The sequence below is a fragment of the Alligator mississippiensis genome, chromosome 4 (genome assembly GCF_030867095.1).
Source record: "Alligator mississippiensis isolate rAllMis1 chromosome 4, rAllMis1, whole genome shotgun sequence".
NCBI lineage: Eukaryota > Metazoa > Chordata > Crocodylia > Alligatoridae > Alligator > Alligator mississippiensis.
Window position 1 is genome coordinate 61346301 of NC_081827.1, and position 20523 is coordinate 61366823.

General features: G+C 43.0%; 1 protein-coding gene across 2 annotated transcripts; it reads right to left on the minus strand.

Annotated features, from left to right (window-relative positions):
• Positions 1–8343: 8343 nt before the first annotated feature.
• AMIGO2 (adhesion molecule with Ig like domain 2) lies at positions 8344–19511 on the minus strand. Of its 2 annotated transcripts, XM_019492884.2 has the most exons (3): positions 19241–19511; positions 11214–11313; positions 8344–10096 (listed from the first exon to the last, which is right to left on the minus strand). In XM_019492884.2, exon 3 carries the CDS (start codon positions 10021–10023, stop codon positions 8458–8460), a length of 1566 nt encoding a protein of 521 aa, XP_019348429.1. In that variant the 5' UTR covers positions 10024–10096; positions 11214–11313; positions 19241–19511; the 3' UTR covers positions 8344–8457. The 2 variants fall into 2 exon arrangements, with proteins under 2 accessions (XP_019348429.1, XP_006268721.1); XM_006268659.4 differs by lacking the exon at positions 11214–11313.
• Positions 19512–20523: the final 1012 nt, after the last annotated feature.

Sequence of the window (20523 nt, forward strand, 5' to 3'; positions counted from 1 at the left end):
TAGATCAAATATCTCCCCACTCTAGAGCCTATCTACGTGATGAGTAGGGAGAGTAAAATTAATGGGAAGTTCTCTTATCAAACGCTACTATGCAAAATAAATATCTGGATTGTAATTATTGTCCTTGCACTTCCAAAAAAATCTCAGTTTAAGAAATGTGCAGCTTGAAAAGACTTTGGGTTAATGTGCTGTTATACATTAAGAAAGAAATATAGAAGCAGGGTTATTTTTCACAGGAATGGGTGGCTATCACAGCACTCCTGTGATGGTCATTTTACCATTTTGAAAGATTCTGCTGGCTGCTTCGGGGCCACACCACATTTTGGGTGTTCTGGCAGAGCTTCATTGATAACAGCTCAGCTAATGAGTTGACTCATCTTGCCTGTAGCGCTTTAAAATGAGGAAAACTAGTTACACTTACAATGGCTTCCCAGTCAGTATGGATGAAAGTCTGCCCTCTATCTGTATGCGTACTTGAATTTGTGTACAAGTTCTTATGCTATCAGATTAGTTTTAGAGACATCAAATTTACACTATTGAGGTCTTCTATGCCAGTGTTGAACACCTGCTATAAAAAAAACAGTTTTTATTTTAACCTGAGGCATTTGAACTGAATTCCTCCTTCTCCTCCCCGCATGTCCCTGCATGAGAGGAACCCCTGTTGGCTAACCTATTAAAAACCTTAGGTCTGGCACTAAAAACTAAGAGAGAATCTTGCATTGTGTTTTTCTTTTGCCAAGTTTTAGGCAATTACTGGGTAAGCAGTAGTAGGCTGAGAGATTTATTTGCTCTGAAATGACAGTTAAAAAAATGGGCAGCTGGGTTTGAGAGATTCTTGTCTCATTTCAGAAGAAGGAAAAAGCACAAAGGTCTGATACAGTCAAACCCAAGAATACATCTAGCACTACAAACTCTTTAGCTACAAAAGGCCAAACGTGCAAACGGTTAGTTGAGCCACACCGGGCAACAGAAGACTCTATCAGAGTTATTTTACCTTGTGATATATTACTACCTACAGCACCTGAGTGTTTAGAGGATTGCTAGAAACATCTTAGCTTCTGTTTTGTTTCGTGTGGGCCACAAGATTTATAGCTGTAGGGTCCAGATCCAGTCTTAGCTAAATAAATCCTGAACTTGGTGTTATTCATAATTCTGAATAAGATTTGTGAGGTTAGTTTATTTTTGTTTATCTTCCAGACAGTTTTTCAGCATGGTGATAATTAATCCTTAAAGAGAAAATTGTAGATATAATATATGAACCAACTCTTATGTAGGCTAGTCATTGCACATGTGCACATGCATACCGCTGCCCCAGGTTGCACATTAGTTCACAAGCGATTGTATGCTAGTTCCAAGCTGGAGTAAATACACTGAATTTGGTGACTGTTTACATGGGTGCTAAGTGGAGTTTTCAACTGAGTTACACTAGCTTGATTGGGCAAACTTGATTGTTATTATGTAGATCTTATCATATAGGCAAGGTTTATATGAAACAATCTAGCTGTCTAGTGGAATAACTATGACAGTTATTGGATTATCTGCTGAAGTAGGCTAGATGTCAAGGTGTGAGAAGCACTTTTTAATTAAGGTCTATTTTTTAAATCTATTCAGTTAAGCTGACAGAGTCATGTGCACGATCTCACTTCAGTTTTAAAAAGGTTTATTTTACTTTGGCAAGATGTTTAAGTTAAATTGAAATGTGTTGCTACTGTGGGTTTGCACCCGTGTGATTAAGCAGTTTTGTGTGCCAAGACCTAAATCCAGATTCAACTTTTGTGGTGCTGAGAAGAGATCAGATAAAGAGCCTAGCTGTAAACAATAAAAACACATTTATACCTATATAACAATTAAGAATCTAAGACTTCACTCAATTTAAGTTATTCTACACAGAAACACAAAAAAGGGGAAGCTTGTACAGAAAAAAAGTATATTGTACCAATGAGAATATAAAAGAGCAATTTTTAAGGGCAATAATCTGTCCATGTTTTTCTGTAGAACTGTTAAATATTAAAAATGAGACCCATATAGCAAATCTTCTAACCTACATTTGATGTCTCCAGTAACTTCAGGATATTACCCCACTTTACTTTTACAGAAATAAAATCTTTGAAGTTTTTATCATTTTTTTTGTACTGCTCACTTCTATTCCTTAGTGGTAGTAACAAACCCTTCCACTTGTACCCACATCCCAGAGTGATGCATGTTAAGGAAATGAAAGGAAAAAAAATCAACATGGGTGCAGCTATGGGTGGGCCAAGGCCACCTAGTTAACATCCATGCCCACCCAAATCTAAGTCTGTGTGAACGCTAAATTTTAGTAAATATATTACCTGTTTTTCTTGAACTGTGAACTCTGAAGATAGGAGCTAAGACACTGGACATATAGGATGTATGTAAAATACATAGCAGACTTAAGCCAAGCAAAGGCAAAGTTCTTGCCTATCCACCAAAAATTAGTGCTTAGCTAAATGTCTATTCCCACCTATGTCCTTGATCAACGGAATCTTACAAATGAATTCATGAACATAAAAGAAGCAGAGGGCATTCTTTAGCTATATATTCTAAAAGGACCCAGTCACTTTTCACCAGCAACATTAAAAAGAAATTCAGAAGAATCGGATATGTCCAACTGAAGTGAATGTTCTCTCTGACTAAAACTGACATTTCCTAAAGCCCATCCTGCTTACAACCTATTTCAAAATTTCAGCTGGTTTTTATATAGTAATTACATCTAGCAATGATATGACACTTACCACTGGTAAGGCCAATGATCTGCTTTTTATATTCACCATGGAGGCCTAGATTAAGACAGCCATAGAATCTCTCCCAGTTCAAGTGGTAATGAGTCAATCACAGCTGCAATCTTTACTCCCTACTGGAGAGCACAGAAAAGGTGAGGGTACCCAGTGGTTTATGCTATCCATAGAGGGGAGTGACATCTTATGGACAGCAGCAGAGGCAGATTGTGGGGAGATGCAGTGGCACAAACTCACCTGCCTTTCTGTCCACCACCTTGAGAGCAGCAGCTGGGGAATTTCCTTTTAGGTTCTCAAAGCAAGTAAGAATTTCTCCCTCTCTACCCTTGTACGCTCAGAGGCATGTCCCCTCCCTCCCCCTCCACTAACCCTTGCCACCACCGTCTCCAGTTGTCCTGGAGGTGGGGGCAGGAGCTGGGGAGAGCTCCAGAACTACTTCTGCCTGCTTCAGCTGGGCTCCATGTGGAGCCAGGCTTGGCCAGGAACTCCTCTGGGTGCTCCATGTCAGTTCAAGAGTAGTCATAGGGGAAGGGAACCCACATACTGTTGCTGTTGTCCCTAGGTGAGCCTGGCTCCACGTACAGCCTGGCTGGAGCAGGGCAGGAGCAGGTCTGGAGCCTTCCCCTTCCCCTTCCCCCCAGGGCAGTTGGGTTCAGCAGCAGGGGAGGGGAGGGGTCAGGGAAGGAAGGGGACATGCCTCTGAGCATGTCTCTGCTCCATCTGCATTGAATCCAAAAAAGGAGGCAGGGAATCCATCCTGTAGGTTTTCATAGATTTTTAGGGTTGGAAGGGAGCTCAGTAGATCAAGTCCAACCCCTTCCCCTGGGCAGGAAAGAGCTCTGGGTTCAGATGACCGCAGCTAGGTGCTTGTCTAGTTTCCTCTTAAAGACCTCCCCTTAGAAGCCCATTTCAGATTTTGGCAACCCTCACCGTAAAGAAATTTTTCCTAATGTCTAATCTAAATCTGCTCTCCGTTAGTTTATGGCCATTGTTCCTAGTAACCCCAAGGGGCACCCTGGTAAACAGAGTATCCCCTATTTCTTGCTGCCTGCCTCTCCCTTCCCCCTCCCCGCCCCCCCCCCCCCAATGAATTTGTAGATGGCTATAACATCCCCTCTCAGCCTTCTCTTGTGGAGGCTGAAGAGACCAGGTCCCTCAGTCTCTCCTCATAGGATCTTACCTGCAGGCCCCTAACTATATGAGTGGCCCTCCTCTGGATTCTCCTCTCAAGATTATCCACATCTCTCTTGAAGTGTAATGCCCAGAACTGGATACAGTACTCCAGCTGCGGTCTTACCAATGCTGCACAGAGGGGAAGTATCACCTCCTTAGACCTGCTCGTGATGCATCTGCTAATGCATGGAAGAGTGCAGTTGGTTTTACTTATCACTTCATCACATTGATGACTCACGTTCATTTTGCAGTCAACTATGACTCCGAGATCCCTTTCTGCTGCCTTTCCTACAGTTACTCTTAGTATCTTAGTCTCAACTGTGCTTGAAAGAAGGGGCAGAGGACACCAACAAGATGGTTTCACTGTTGTCTCCTGCCTGGGTTTCGCTCACGTGGAAAGGAATACAAAGGCTGGCTGATTGTGGCTGAGCAGTAGGAGCCTGCTTCTGGGAGCAAGTGGGGATTTGGTGTATACAAAGCCTTTGCAAATGACAGAACTTTTACTATATGAGCATAAACAGAAATGGACCACACAGCCCACTCAAATCTGGGCCCACAGGAATTTTGAGTGAATGTCAAGTTTAAACACATAAGCATGGTCTTTTTTTTTTTTTTTTTTAACTACAAACCCTGATGGTGGGGTAGACCAAGGAGATCTCTAATGTAATTGGGAGTTTGTTTTAAATCTTTTGCAATATAAATGACTTGCTGAGTTGCCAGACCAAATTTCCAGTCACTTAGCTGTGTCACTGGTTTCATGTTATCATTTAAATTTGAAATCTAAGAACCAGAATAGTAAGGTGGCAGTTGCCAAATCGGTATCACAGAATTGCTTCCCCACCTGACTGTCCACAAATTCAAACATGCATGATTGTTAAGGAAGGGGGACAATTGTTTTCACTCTCCTACCAGTTGTTCCTATTGCTTCTCTTCAGCAGCAATGCTAGACTCATTTGTAGTCATGTGACCTTGATGGAGAATGGCTCATGCTGGACTTGTTCCAAAGGTGACACAGAGACTGTGCGCCAGAGGGGCAGTGCCTTTTCTGTACTATATCCTGGGTTTAAGAGCTTTCCTGGATCAAGGCCAGAGTGCTCAGCCCCCTGCAGAATTGAGCTGATTGTGCATTAATGGCATAATTTAACTCTTGTTGGAGATATATAAAATTAGGAAAGCAATGTTACAGCTTATGGAAAAAAAAAATCAATCCTGAATGGAGTAGGGCTTCTCTGCTGATCACTTGGGATTACTGGAGTAACCCAATCTTTCACTCTTGGCATTTTGCTGTCTCTGATGATTTTACTGACTCCTATTCTATACACAGGAGGATAAACTTGGGTCAAATTCAGGGTGGCATGTTTGTTGAATGAGCAATGAAACATTGTTGACAGTTCATGGCTTTTTGCATAGCAGCCTGGGATCGCAGGTGTGCTATTGTATTGTAAATATTAGAAATATTGACATTATAGGACTACTTAAACACTTTCTTTCAGTTGAAACAGCAACCATTTAACTTAGTGATAAAACAAACCAGAAATACCAATACTGCTACACTGTTAAGAAATATTCTTAGCCTCATCTTAGATGTATAATCACACAGCTAAATATTTTAAGCACTGACTAAAATATAAGTAATTAACATCCACAGTAAATAGTGGCTGCTTAGTCTACATTTAGTTTTTGTTTTAACAGGTTGACAGCTTGGGACTGACCCAACAGATCCTTATGCGCTCCAATGGGATGTAAATCCCATAGGCGTAAGGGTTCAGAATCCATTTGCTTTTCCATATATCTAAAAACTAGTTTTAAATTGCATACACTGTGCAGAATTAATGGTGTAACTGCAAGTGTTGGCTTAGAACAAAGAACATGTGTGCATTTGGATCAGGATAAATTTAGACGGTCAGCTCTCTGGACAATGGCAGAAACTGATTTACTTGCCATCTAATTGGGTTTGACTTGTATTTACATTTTTATACAAGGTAATCATCTCCATGACAGTAACCTATGCAAACTAAACCTAGGTACTGAGTTAATGTTTGCTCAGCACCATATCCTGGAAGTACAGGCTTTCCTAGGAATACCCAGTTAATCATAAGTAGGACAAGTAGAAGGAAATCAGATACTCTTTAACTCCAGTTTTTCAATCATACCTGTGGCCAACTGTCACAATATATTTTCTTTTTGTAATACAAAGTATGTGTGACTTGATTAGCACCTTTTATAAAAAAGTAAATGCATCTCCATACCTGTAACCTATGCAAGATAAAGCTAGGTACTGAGTTAATATTTGCTCAACACCATATCCAGCAAGTACAGGCTCTCCTAGGAATAGGACCATGATGTACCATTTATGAAGGGTACATCAGTCACGCAGCTTCTTTAATTTTTCAAATCTAACAATCTGCAAGCAGGAAAATTTCTCAAAAGTTCTTCCTCCTTAATGTCAACAGTAAAACTACCACTGAATTCAACACTGATCCTAAAATTGTCCACCGCCAGATCGTATATGCAGAACTACTGACTGTGTTCCAATTAAGGTTTGCAGCTGAAGAGGCATCTGAGAGAGAAGGATGTACACAGCCTCATTTTCCAAGCAGGAGTTCCTTAAACTTTATTTAATATAAAATGAAAAATCTTTCCAACCCAAAAGTTCAGTGAAATAAAAAAATCTTACAGCTTTTTAATTCTTCCCTTTGTCTCCTAATTTGCATATATCCTGGGAACAATTTTTCATGGTTTAATTTGTTTTCTAAATAATTGTTTGAAAAACTAACTAGCAACATCCTGGCCCTTTTTTTTCCATTTGGTTGGCTGTTTTTGGCTAACCTGGGCTAAAATCAGGAAGTGCTGCTCTAGTGAAAACATACAAATGGTAAATGATTATTAAAATAACACTTAGCTGGACAAATTGCTCCTTCTTATATTATATAGCTCCTTGACTCTGATTTTGGTAGTCATTTATTATTAGTATATTATTTGAAGAGACAAAAGGCAGGGTCTGCTAAATTTAATAATTTATAAAGTTCCTTTCTCTTTAGAGACCTATTGATTTCTGTGAAGATACTACTCAACCTACAGTAAGCATGAGTGGCAAAGTCCAGCCTAATAAAGTTATACATATACTTGGAAAGAATTAAAATATTTTAAAAGATTTCTTTTATAAATAAATTCCTGCAATACAGAATACTACCCAATCATTAATTTAGTGAGTTATTTGGGGATATGACATTTTTGACAGTGTTAGGTGTTCAAAATGAGAGGCTAAGCAACCTTAGCTAACTAAATTGAGGGGATTTTTCACCTTACAGGATTAGACTCAAATGTTATAGCTTCCTTAATGTAAATCTTTAAAATGAAATTGCATGAGAATTTTGCATGTTTTGCAGAATAAGGAATACACCAAAAAGCAATCCAAAATTGGATTTGGAGAAACAATCCACCACAGAAGAATGGGGTCCAGTCTTGGTCTTTATGTTAGTGAAAGTTTTGTTGTTGACTTACTAAGGAAGTTGAATAAAGAGCACAGGGATCCAAATAATCAAACTGATTTGTTCATCTTACTTTCATGAGAAATCTCTTCATTTGATTCTTTTCCATTGAAATGGGGAAGAAGTTTGAAGGTATTTCTTTTCGTATTTGGAGGCCTGTTAACTGGTGCTGATGTGATACTGAAATGACATTTAGCTCTATACAAATAAGAAGCCATTTCTTATAAATGTTTAGCTTAAAACACACACACACACACACACACACACACACACACACACACACACACACACACACACACACACACACACTACAACAAACCCATTTGCTTCGTAGTTGTCAACTAGAAACCATATAGCAAAGTATTCCCTATCCCAAGTTTGGGTATATTCTAACTGTAGTGAACTTGAATGATTAGTACCCAGGTCTGAACACCCAAGGTACCTTAGTTTGACTAAGCAGACACTGCACAGTGTCATTTTGAGCTGTGGTATCCTCACTGAAGCTGTGCTCATCTAAGACTTATGAAATGTATCCTATGTTTCTTGTGTTCTGCTTTAACCTGAGCTACATTGTGATTCTTTCCTAGCAAATTCTAAGAGAACTTGCCAGACCTCCACTGCTTTCCTACTGTTCCCCACATGTCCCCAAAAGGACTACCAGCAACCAAGTGCATTAGCCTATGTCCTTTCTGCTGTGAAGGGATGGAGACTGCCTGAATAAAAGCAGGTGAGTCAGCCGGTTTGGGATGAAAGCAACTGTAACCGTGGGTGACAGGACTGTGTGCGCAGTTGGGGTAGAAGACTCTGTTAACTCTGTAGTATAGATAAAATCTTTGATGGTACCCAGTTTGCTTTCCTGGAGTAAGATGTTGTTACTGTGTATTTGTGGAAAGGAAGCTGTTCTCAATGACTGACACTGCAGGTTTTTCTAAACATTTTTTCCTCATTTTATTTGTTGTTTTTTTTTTCCTGAAGGTTGCTACAAGCAGGCGAAGTATTAAGAAATTTAACTGCACAATACAAATACAGGCAGAAAACTAAGTCGACGGCATGAAAGGTGTATCCGAGAACACGGAATTGACAGAATCTGAATCGGATTTTGATCGGGTAGTTTTCAAGATGCTCTCTGCAATGATATTCTCATTAGGAAACAGCCTTACTTTCCCATTCTGTCCCTGTTTTGGCTCATTCACAGGCTCAAGGAACACCACTCTTTTACCACTGCTGGACTTCTTCTCATCAGCTGGGAAATCCTGAGATGGGGTAGAATTTAGTATGGATGAATGGGCACTGCTTTGGTTCAGTTTCCTTTTTCTCCTTTTTGCCTTACACCGACAAGGGCAAGGGGTCAGATATAGATAAAGTAACACTAAAATAATACTGGCGACACAGGCAGCAAGGGTGGTGAAAGCAGTATTAAATGCTTCATGAGTATGGGAGCGGTTTAGTGTGAAATTGCTTACATTTATTCTGACCTCTATGGTTTCATTTAACAGTCTTCTCTTATTTATTGCAATGCATGAATACAACCCAGAGTCTTCCAACTGAGCATCCACTATCTCCAGACTCCCATTGTGAAACACCTTAAAATTGTCAATCTCTCTATCTGGCTCCAGTAGTCTATTGTCTGGCCTAACCCAGACAAAATGTGTGCCTGCCTCACTAATTCTGCTGTCACAGTGTACAATTAACCTGTCACCAACTTGGGCATCATGAATAAAGCCAAAGGCATGGAAAGAGCCATTGATGGTGCTTTCGGAACAATTCAAAAAGTTATCGTGCAATAAAGGCAGTTTATTGGAGCCTTTTAGGTCAGAACGTAACATGCAGGCATATTCATTTTTGAAATCCATCACAGAGTTGAAGCGTCTATGATACCAAAATATTAGCATGGAGTATAGTGTGCAATCACAGTAGAATGGGTTGCCATGAAGATAGATGCCACTAAGTTGTTTGGCCAGCACTAAACTTAAACGTTGAATGGGTATCGACTGGATGCGATTATAGGAAATGTCTAGTAACACAAGTTCTGAAAGTTTGTGTTTTCCAAGATACAAGTCCAAAGGGAAGTGTGAGACCAAGTTATAACTCAAGTACAGTTTCTGCAATTTGTACAATCCTCCAAAGGCTGAAGAATCAATCTGTGTTATCTGATTGTTGTAAAGCAAAAGGACTTCCAGTACTCTCAGCTCTTGAAATACAGGGCTGTTCAGCGTCTTCAAGTTGTTGGATGACAAGTCTAAGTACTTTAAATTGGGAGTTGTTGAAAAACTTCCAGTGACAATACTGCTAATACTATTATGATTAATTATTAAAGAGTTCAGTTTGTCAAATAGCATTGGGACCCATTCAGGTTCCAAGAATCCAATTCTGTTGTAACTCAGATCCAGTCTTTTTATGCATTTGTAGAGAGTTCCTGGCACCTTAGAGAGGTTCTTATTGGTGCAGCTTACAATGTCACTAGCACAGATGCAGGCTGTAGGACACATCCCAGAGGCACTGCCACATACGCTTACTGTAAAAACCAAGAGGCATGCCAGTCCTTTGCAGTTCAGTTTAAGAAATCCAAGCCAAGTAGATATTGTCTGGCAGGTTAAAGACATTATGGCTCTCTCTTAGGGGTCTCCCAGTTCTCCTTGCCACAGTTTATACATGTGATTTCCCTTTCATTAATCACTGTTGAAAAGAGGAATACAGAAGTACAGAATATTAATATTTAAGATTTGTACCTGGGTGGTTTCTTATGCAAATGCTTTGAATAAATACAGCCATTGTTTAATGAATTAATCCTTTCCATTTCACATGGTTAGTTTTTAAATCTAATTATTTTTAGGACATGATTTTTCAACTGTTTTGCATCCTTGTGGAAATTTGCAGATGAGTGCAAAACTTAACATTACTGACATTACATTTTGTGCTCCCTTCCAAAAAACCCCCCAACAAAAAACAAACCAAAAACCCAGCAAACCCCCCCCTACCAACTGGATGAAAGAACTCAAATTTATTACAGCCAAGAGCAGAGTCAGAAATGGCTTTCTATGGAGCAGGACTGAAATTAAGGCAAGTATGACATTTTTGAAGCACTGTTCTGTTATCCATTAGTTACTGCATTATTCCCAGCCGTGGCCAAAGGTGCAACTTCTGATATGGGGAAGAGAAGTTGCTCACTTGACATGGATGTGCTCATTGTCTTCTGGGGAGCAATTTTAGACTTATTTGTTCCCAGTCAGGAAATGCCACATACTTCCAAACAGAGAAATGTCTAACTGACGATGTAGGTTTAAATGTCAGAGGGATGCTATTTGTTGCTTTTTATAAGCTAAAGTGAAACTTGTACTGTATTTCTTCAACTACATGATATTCTTGAAGTTGAGCAGCACCCAAATGTTCTATCCCTCAATTTAAGGAGGAAAAAAAAAAAAGATCAAACAAAGACATTTAAAAGGATGTAATCTCTATGGTGCATAAGAGCTCTTTTTAAAAACATCAAATGAAAGATGCAGGCCATTTTAGAATTAATATTTGGTTTTAGAAATGTTTATTATTGAAGAGAATATGGTACTGCACTGCAAAATTGCTTTCGGATTCTTATCTCTGTGCTAAACAAACAGCTCAGGCTGAAATTTTCCAGTCAGGCATCTGGCGCTGGTTATTATTTTTTAAGTTTTAGTCTATACAGTTTTTTTCCAGAACTTGATTAGGGGAAAATGCAATGTTTTGCCCTTTTTAAAAACAAAACAACAATGAACAGCAACAACCCCCCCCTCCCCACCTCCACTAAACCCAACCTTACATTTAATTGATATGTTTTAGGGCCTCCAGACTTTGAAGAAGATGCTTGCAATTTAGCAGGGCAGTTTCTGTCCCTTTCCACTCCGTTTCACAAGGGACTACTATAACAACAAATACAAAAACAGATTCTCAGAGGATACGACTCTTATGGTTTCTAAAGCCTGCTATAGTTGCTAAATGAGAACAGTTCATATCATTTACACAATCTAAGTATCACGAAGCAAGTAAATTACATCTTATTGTCCATATTAGACTGGAATATAACTTCATCTAACAAAGAGAAGGCTTCTTGACCTTGCACAGATGAGTAGAGGCTGTTCACATTACTAATCTTTGCTTTCCAGAATGGGTAGGGACTACTTGTCCTATTCCCACTTTGAAATCAGAAAGAATGTGTGGAGAAGATGTTTGGCGAGCAGTGTGCCTCATCCTTTTGAGAGGCACAATCTCACAGGTATTTTGGTACTAGTGTGGTTCCACATTGATCCTTACACAGGACTGTGGTATAAATTCCACTCTCTAGTCTATGATAAACAAGAAGATTGGATGCAATTCCTCATTGTCTCATACTTTCTGCATTCAATCGAACATGTTCAGAGAGAGAAAGAGGTACCACCATTTTGGAAATGCATGCACCACCTCATACAAGTGCAAGTGACTTCATGGGACAACAAAGAACAAAGCCTACTATTGTTCTTAAATCCAAAGTAGAGTATATTTAATCACAAAACAGTAACCTCAACTCTCACCCATTCACTGATTGACTTTTGCAATCCTGACTTCAGAACTAAGATTTTTTTCTATCATGAATGTCATCAGCTAATATACTAATTACTGTTCCACAATAATGTTATATATATGGTTTAATAAGAAACATTTAATATTCTTGATTGATGGTAAAATGAAGTATGGACATACATTTGAAAATGATCAATATATGGTTTTCAAGTGTATTGTATTTACTGATGTTTTGAGCTAGTATTTTTAGAGAGCATGTAGCTATAGTGTGACGTTTTTGTGATGAAGCCTGATAGGAATTATGGGGCATTTATTCAGTGAATAGACCCACTGATTTCACTGGAGCCAGACCTGTGTACAGAAGAGAACTTGGCTCCGTCCTGATCTTTTTCAGCAGTAAAAATGTCCAGGGCTGCCAGCAAACCTTCCAAAGATCAAGCCACATCTGTGATCTCTGTAAGGTTTAGGATGTTCTTAACTAGTCTTCTGCATTTTAGACAACTCAAATAGGTCATGGATGGCAGGAACCTTGGTCCCACTTTATCTTCTCCTAGATTTCTTCATGCATCCTTCCCTGCCTGGCAAGCTCTTTAAAAACCTGTATACCAAGCCAGCTCTCTGGATTTATTCAAGTCCTTCCTTAAAAACAAAAGCAGAAAGAAGCCCTCTCACTTTTGCCACAAAAGTGTATTAGGTAAAATGTAAGTGTCTGTTTAGTAAAGAAGTATGCACAAACTGAGCTTGATGTGACCTTCTTTAACTGTCACTTTCTCCTCTCATCCATACTCTCCTGTTTTTTGTTTTGTTTTGGGGGTTTTTTTCCCCTCAGGAGATTGGTTAGAAAAGGAAGTAGGCACCTAGCTTACTGTGACTACTGCTCTAAATATTGGCTGTAATTGTCAAAGGCTGTGTCGTAACCACTTCCTAACTAAGCCATGGATTCGGAGAACCAAACCCCACCACTTGCTCCCACCCTCTCAGCAGTGTAGACTGCTTAAAAGGGGGACATGTCCAAGAACCCCCCCCCCCCAGCATTTTTATGCTCCTTAACTGCTGAGTTTTGGCACAGGTGGAGCAGAAGTGAGTAGGTGGTGCTTGTTTCTCTGTATTATTTGTGGGCTTGGTGGGGAAGCAGTCAAAACAGGGCCTCATTTCCTGCATTGTTATAGCAACTGCAACAGGGGCCCCCATTATTTAGAGGAAGTAAGAACAGGGTAGCAGAAAGTAAGCTACCAGCAAAGGGCTAAAGAACCCCTTTATGTTGACAGAGCAAGTGCAGCTTGCAAGGAGACTAGCTGCAGGTGCAAGTAGCACAGGTAAATGGGCTGTAGGATCCAGTCTACAGATTGCAGGCAGTACAACAGTGGGTTGCTGAATAAGCAGCACCTGGCCCTTACAAACAGCAAGCCAGGTCAGGTGAATGGAAGGGGGGGGGGGGGGGGAAAGGGAGGAGCAAGGGCCACATAAGTCTGAGCCCAGGGTCCAAGCTTTAGTTTGGCTTGGATCCTCACAAACCAAAGGAGTCTCTTCAGGAGCAGCATACAGGGAGGTAAATTATGCGTTTTGTTTCTGTTAAAACTGTGAAGTTTTGGGTGGTGAAAGGGGGAAGGAGGCCATGAAGGGTACAGTGAGGAACAATTCTGTTACAGAGGATGCCAGTAAAGCACCTTGCAGTTTGGGTACTGCATTCCAAGAGCCTGGAGCCCTGTGGCAGGGACTAGTACCTAAACAAGTGCCAGGAGGGGTAGGCACCCTGAAAGGCAGCCTGACTGGGATTGGTAAAGGACCTGCTCAAGCTAAAGTGTGAGGATGGGCTGAGTGGCAGCCTAACAATGAGAAAAATAGGGCAAGGTAGCAAAAACTGAAATCCAGGTACAGCAACTCCTCACTTAATGTTGCCTGGGTTAACATTGTTTCATTATTACACTACTGATCTATTGGTGAACATACTTGTTCAAAGCTGCACAATGTTCAGTTATAATACCGTTTGCCCGCTGCCTGCTAGTAGGTAGCTACTTTGTGATGTAAGCTAAGCAAAGCTCCTGCTTCAGTGTGGCAGCCACTGTTGTTTACACTGTGTCAGTATAAGTATTCCCTGAATGTTTCTAACTCGTTGTGACTGTATAAGTAATTTAAAACTTATACCTGTATTGCTAGTTTAAAAGTATTTAAAACTACTACAGTATAAGTAGATAATATCTTGTCTGGCAAAAAAAGTCTCCCTGGAACCTAACCCCCCCATATCTTACATTAATTCTTATGGGGAAATTTGATTTGCTTAACATCATTTTGCTTAAAGTCACATTTCTCAAGAACCTAAGTACAATGTTAAGCAAGGGGTAGCTGTATCTAAAGGCTAGATTAGGGAAGCCAGGGTAGGAGAACTGGCATAATATAGCCCCTAGGAGGTGCAGCAGCATCCCTGGAGGCAAAGCCTGTTACAGTCGCTTGTTGTTTCTCTCGTTTTAAACTGTAAGGTCTTTGGGGTTGGCACTATTATTTTACTAAATATTTGTACAATGGAGTTTCATCTAGGACTGGGGTCCCCCACTGACAATCCTTTTATAAATAATAAAACATGGATCATCAGCTGTAGGCACACACGATATCTAACCCCTCCATGAAGAGCCAACAAAATGTGTGGTCAAAGTATGAGCACTGATGATACTCCTTCCCTTACTTATCATTGTGTCTTGTCAATGACCATCACAAATAAACATGCTATTACTCTTCCAACTTAAGCTGGTTTGTAACTACCTTTCCTGCTTAGAGAATTTTATAATGACTGTCAGCTTTACTCTTTCCTCATCACTTTACTGATGTAAGTAAACGAAAATGAGGGATAGCTTGTTTGGGTGGGTGGGCTTTCCCTCCCCCTGGAAAGCACTAACTGTTCCTGTCTCTTAGGAAGAAGCAGGGGGCTTGGCTGCCTCCTGCTGGCTTTCCCTTATTGTCCAGTTGGGCAGTATGGCGGCAACTTTTTTAAAAGCTGGAAGCTAGGGGTAGGGCTCCAAGAGTCTCCCTGACCGGACTCTCAGCTCCCCCTTGCCACCCTGCTGCCCACCTGAGCAAGACTTCACAAGTCACTTCTACTGACCTGTAAAATGAGTTGGATGTAGGAACTTAAACTGCATGGGTGGTTTGGGATCTTCCATATTGTACTAGACTTTTAAACATATTAAACTAAATTTGATCAGGAGCTCCTTAGGGTAACTGCTTCATCTCCCTGTGTATTTGCACAACACTTGAAAAAATGGAACTTTAAAATCCTGATTGGATTATGTGGGGCAATTACTGAAATCACAATGAAAGGTTCAACTGGAAAACCAGTAACCAGGTTTAAAAAAAAAAAAAAAAAAAAAAAAAAATCGAATCCTTGAAAAGTAGGAAATGCCAGAATCGAGCTTGCCTGTGCCACTCCCAGTCTCTCTACCTCTTGCTTCCTGCTACTTCTAGAGTCCCACCTTGTTTCCTGGGCAGGCATGGAGATGGGTATGTGGGATAGCCTCAGCTTTCTCACCTGCCCCCAACTGGTTATGATCCCCAGCTTCCTTCCCCTGACTTCTCATCCAAGCTGGGCTGTAATCCCACCTGTATTTAGATGTTATTAAAGTGACCAATTACTTTTCAGGGAACAACTTGGAACATTGTCCTGGTAGCTCCACAGATGTGTTCTAAGAGTAGCTTTTTATTCTTGCTTCTGGTTCTGATTATTATGACTACCAGTGTGGTGATATAAAGAAGCTAATGAACTCTGCTAAAAACATATTAATTTCTGCCATTTGGGTGTAATATGGCATGGATAATGTTGTGTTCATACAGCTCGGTACCCCAGCTAGTTAGCTCTGCAGCTCGGCAAAGCCACTTTAGTATGCCATGTTCATGCACTGCTAAGAGGCAGAGATAATTAGCTAGCCTGGGTGCTATGTTGTATAAGCATATTGCGGTTCAGGAGGTACCTCCCTACCGAAAAGCAGTTGAAGCCATCTAACCTGGAGTTTCTGCAGTGCTAAGGGGCATTGTACCATGGCTTCTTGGATCAGATACAGGAGGATCAGGGCACAGTTAACCTTTTTTGGGTACCCCAGGCGAAAGTTTAGTATTGAGCCTAACCGAATAGGAGCAACTTTACTACCTGTTTCTAGTAGCCTAATACTAGAGGGGCACTGGTCATTAGGGGCACAGCCCCCAAACTAGGCTCAGTCATCCCAGAGTCTCGAGAGAACTTTAATTAAATGAATTCCTAATGTTAATGGGAAACTGGAAGCGCTTAACATCTTTTAAATTACTTTTTGGATGCTATTTGAACTCTTTCCTCATGAACAAGATGTACTCTCAAAAAAAAAAAAACAACCAAAAACCAAAAAACCAAAAACAAAAAAAACCTTAGTTCAATACATTCTGATTTGGGGAAATCCTGTATGTCTACCTGACTTGTCCCATCAGCTAGAAAACTATTCTAAACAACCCACAACTATCTGCTTGAAGAATATCCCCAAATGCTTTGGTTAATCTTGGCCAACTGCTCTTTTCTTTATAAGAAGTTCTAGCCACAAAAATACTAAATATACTTGGATAAAAAGAAGGGAAATTGGTTATAGAGATGCCTCCAGTTTGTGCTAGCATGGTATTTGGTGAGCAGTTGAAGAGACTCTGAAGATTTCTTGCTCCACATTAAGGCTTTTATTTCATTTAAACAAACAAAAAAACAACCCCGAACCGTTTCATTTAAGTGTGTTTAATGATTTAGGGTGGCCAAAGGCATTCGCTGAATCTAGTCTTCAGTGGACATCTGTATTCCTGACAGACTGGAGCTGGATTATCTGGGAGTCACATGTCCTTAATCCCTGCAAGCAAGTAACATGATGGAGGAGAAATACTACTGAAGTACAGCTGGCTAGTGCCTTCATATACCTGACACCATTCATAGATTCATAGATGTTAGGGTCGGAAGGGACCTCAATAGATCGAGTCCAACCCCCTGCATAAGCAGGAAAGAGTGCTGGGTCTAGATGACCCCAGCTAGATACTCATCTAACCTCCTCTTGAAGACCCCCAGGGTAGGGGAGAGCACCACCTCCCTTGGGAGCCCGTTCCAGACCATCTGTGACTTCAGGCAGAGCTACCTTTCCTTTTGTGCCCTTCCCCAGACAGAAGTGATAAGAGTATGCCTTCGCAGCAAAAAATCTTGAAGTCTGTTCTGGTAACCAGTTCAGCCCAATACCTAGTGGCAAGATCTAGTAGTAGATGGCAAGTGATAGTTATGTTACAGAGCCCACTTAACTTCTTTTCATTGCTAAGAAAAGACACCCTCCTTACCATGGGATAACTAGTTTACACTTGTCTCCAGTGTGTGTGTGTGTGTGTGTTTTTTTTTTTACAGTAGTGTGACTAAAGCATTTTAGGCATTTACCTTTTCCTTGTCTAGTCTTACTGTGGAGTGAAGTGCCTTGCCTCCCCTGTGTTTTTCTTTTACAGCAAGCTAATCTTCCCCCAAGTGGGGGAAACCCACCCTGTTAGCAGTGACTGATAATGAGGCTGTAATGTGGCAGAGAATCTGACCTCAGTGGAGTGACTAGGAATGAATTTGGCCCATTGGTCTTAATCCAAGGGATTCCTGATGACGAGGATGATGATTCACAGGCAGCAACAAGCCACCAGGGGACCATAAACAAAAATCTTCTCCTTTCCTTTTTATGAAAGTTTGATGCATCCATTAAGACAGGTTTTTGGATCAGATAGGCCTCATTTAACTTGCAGGATCTAATAGGCTGGAAGGTGGTGTTAGCTGGAGGAACCACTTCACGGATAATGTTCCCAAACTGTGGTCTGAAGACTGCTGCCAGTTCACAAGCTACAGCAAATAGCTTGGATGCTTCTCCCTTGCCGTTCAATTGAACAGTCCATAGTAATCTGGCTGACAAAATGATAGGTAACCACCAGAATGGATTTATTGCAAATCATTGACTAACCAACCTGATTTCTTTCTATGGCAAGATGTCAAGGACTTGGGAAGATGTAATATACCTAGGCTTTAAGGCATTTGACTTTTACAACATTAATTCTGCTTAATATGAAATTATTATAAGGTGGGTGCACAGCTTACTCAATTGTACTTAATGAATTCAAATCCTTCAGTGCCGGACTGGGATGCTGTATAAAGTGGGGTTTTAGTTCTCCCTATCGGTGAGCTTCCTGCTGTTCATTCTCTTAGTTACTGATCTGGGGGAGATAGTATCTGTAGATAAACACTACTACCTTGCTGGGAGGGGGAAGGGAGTAGCCAACACTTCAGAAGACAGGACTAGGATTCAAAATAACCCTGGCAATTTAGAAAAAGTGGGCTGAAACTCTACAACAGCACTTGCTAAGTAGTTCACACAGGCAAAGGATGATTAAATGCACAAACAGAACACAAGGAACATCTGCCTAGACTGCAGTGCTGCACAAAGGACCTAAGGTTTACAGTGATCTGCAAATCAAAAGGACAACAGACAAGGTTCAAAAGTTTGACAACAACTGGATTGCACATAGTCAGTTGTCTTTGTACTATGCCAGCAAGAGGAGCTAAGGAAGAAAAGTGCTGGGCATCCTACTTCAGTCATCCTATTGTGCTAAAAAATTACTTGTAACATAGCCCCTACAGCTATCACAGCAATTGCAAGGGAGGAAAAAAAAAAATGGTCTGCACTAGGATGAAACTCAACAACAACCCTTGCGAAGCTAGCTGCTTTCCACCAGCAGCACTACAGTCGTTTGGCAGCTGCAGAGGAAAGTTTAAGAACCAGGTTAGGGCTTCTCCTTGCCTTTCGCAAGCTCCGTGGACCCGTTCAACGTGACTGAATGGGTGCAGAAATCGCTCCTACCCTCCCTCCACAAGTGGCCTTTGCCATCCTAGTGCCTGGAGGCGGTAGGGAGAGGTGCTGTCAGGGCCAAGATCCTCCATCGCCTCTCCTTGCCTGGCTGCACCTGCAGAAGTGAACTTGGCTTCAAAGCTTACGTGCCGGCTCTACATGCTAACGAAATAAGCTTCCCCCTCGATAAAGGGGTGGCTCGACCCTGCCTTCAGGCTCCCGGGCGCTACCCACGTCTCCTGGCACCTGGGCGAGCAAACGGGTTTGATCCCGCTGGGACCGGCCCGCGCAGCGCCGCGACGGGGCCGGGAAGAGGCGAAGTTCTAGCCCGAGCCCCAGTCCGCGGGGGCGGGCGCTGCGGGGGGCTTCCCTCTGGGGGACCCGCCACCCCCGGGTGTCCCCTCGTCCCGGATCCCCGCGCCCCCGGCAGCAGTACCTGGCAGTGCGGGCGCCCGCCGGCGGGGGAGCCGCGACCGCTCGCCCATGGCAGGGGCAGGCTCCAGCCCCGCATGCTCCCGGCCCGCGGGAACTTCCCCGGCGGAGGGAGGGAGCCGCTGGGGGCGCTTCCAGCAGCAGCTGCGGGGGAGATGCTGGCTGCAGCCGCGGAGCCGGAGCTTTTATCCTCTCTCCCCGCCCCGCGTCGGGCCGGATCCCGCCGCGCTAGCCACACTCAGACGGCCGGCGAGAGGCGCGGGATCGGGGTCGGCTGGCTCGCGGGGCGGAGCGGGATCATGTGCAGCCGTCGCTCCTCCTCCTGCTCCGCCCGCCGGCGGGGGCCGCTGCACATCTGGGCTGGCGCGGCGCGGGCGCAGGGCAGAGCGCTGGGTGGCGGCGGGCGCCGCTCCGGACGCCTCGGGAGCCCCCGGGCTGGTCCTGCCGCCACACCCCGGCCCCTCACGGGACGCGGCGTCTGAGCGCTAAAGCCAGCCTGGACAGGGCCCGCAGCACACGGGCGTGGGCGGACACACAGGGGGCCCGGGAATGGGGACGGTGATGATGGTGATTATTAGCATTATCTCTGGTGAGGGGGGGCCGATGCCAAAAGTTCGCCTAGGGCCGCCAGGGGTCTAGGTCCGGTCATAGGCGGCACGTAGGGGGCACCCCCCGGCACTGGTGTTCCCCCCTGATAGCGAGCGCTTGGGCTGGTAGGGGGCACGGAGAGCGCTGGAGTCCCCCTGAAACTGGCCCTGCTGGCAGCACGTCGGTGGCGGAAGTGCCGGCATTTCTGCCGCATGCAGGAGTGCTGGTACTTCTGCCTCCGCCGTGCCACCGGCACACTTGGCGACCGGCCTCTGGGGACCCTCCTCCCGTAACCAGCTGGCTGTTGTTCCCCCCCCTCCAGTCGTGCTCCACTGGTGCCCCCCAGACTCAGGAGGCACCAGTTGCCCATGGGTCCCGCTCTGTAGCAGGGCAGGGTGTTTCTGATGCCCTGTCTGAAACCTGTGGGCCCCTGGCAGTGCCAGCTGGCCTTGCCTGGCACCCTTGAAAAGACATTAAGGCCCCTCAGCATGCTGCAGCACCCTGGTGGAGAGTCATTCCTGTGAAGGAGATGGGTGCGTGCCAAGCCGTGAGGTGGCTGGTGCACAGAGCGCATTGGCATCCATAGGCATGTGTCGGGAGGAAATCCCTAAGAAGAGTGGTAGGGCTAAAATATTTCTGTGCATCCACGCAACTCATTTTCCCCTGAAAAATCCCACCCCCCCCAACCCTTTCCTCAAA

Bases quoted from the DNA above. Each gene is read 5' to 3' on its own strand.
- AMIGO2 (XM_006268659.4), bottom strand. From the start codon at position 10,023: ATGTCTTTAACCTGCCAGACAATATCTACTTGGCTTGGATTTCTTAAA.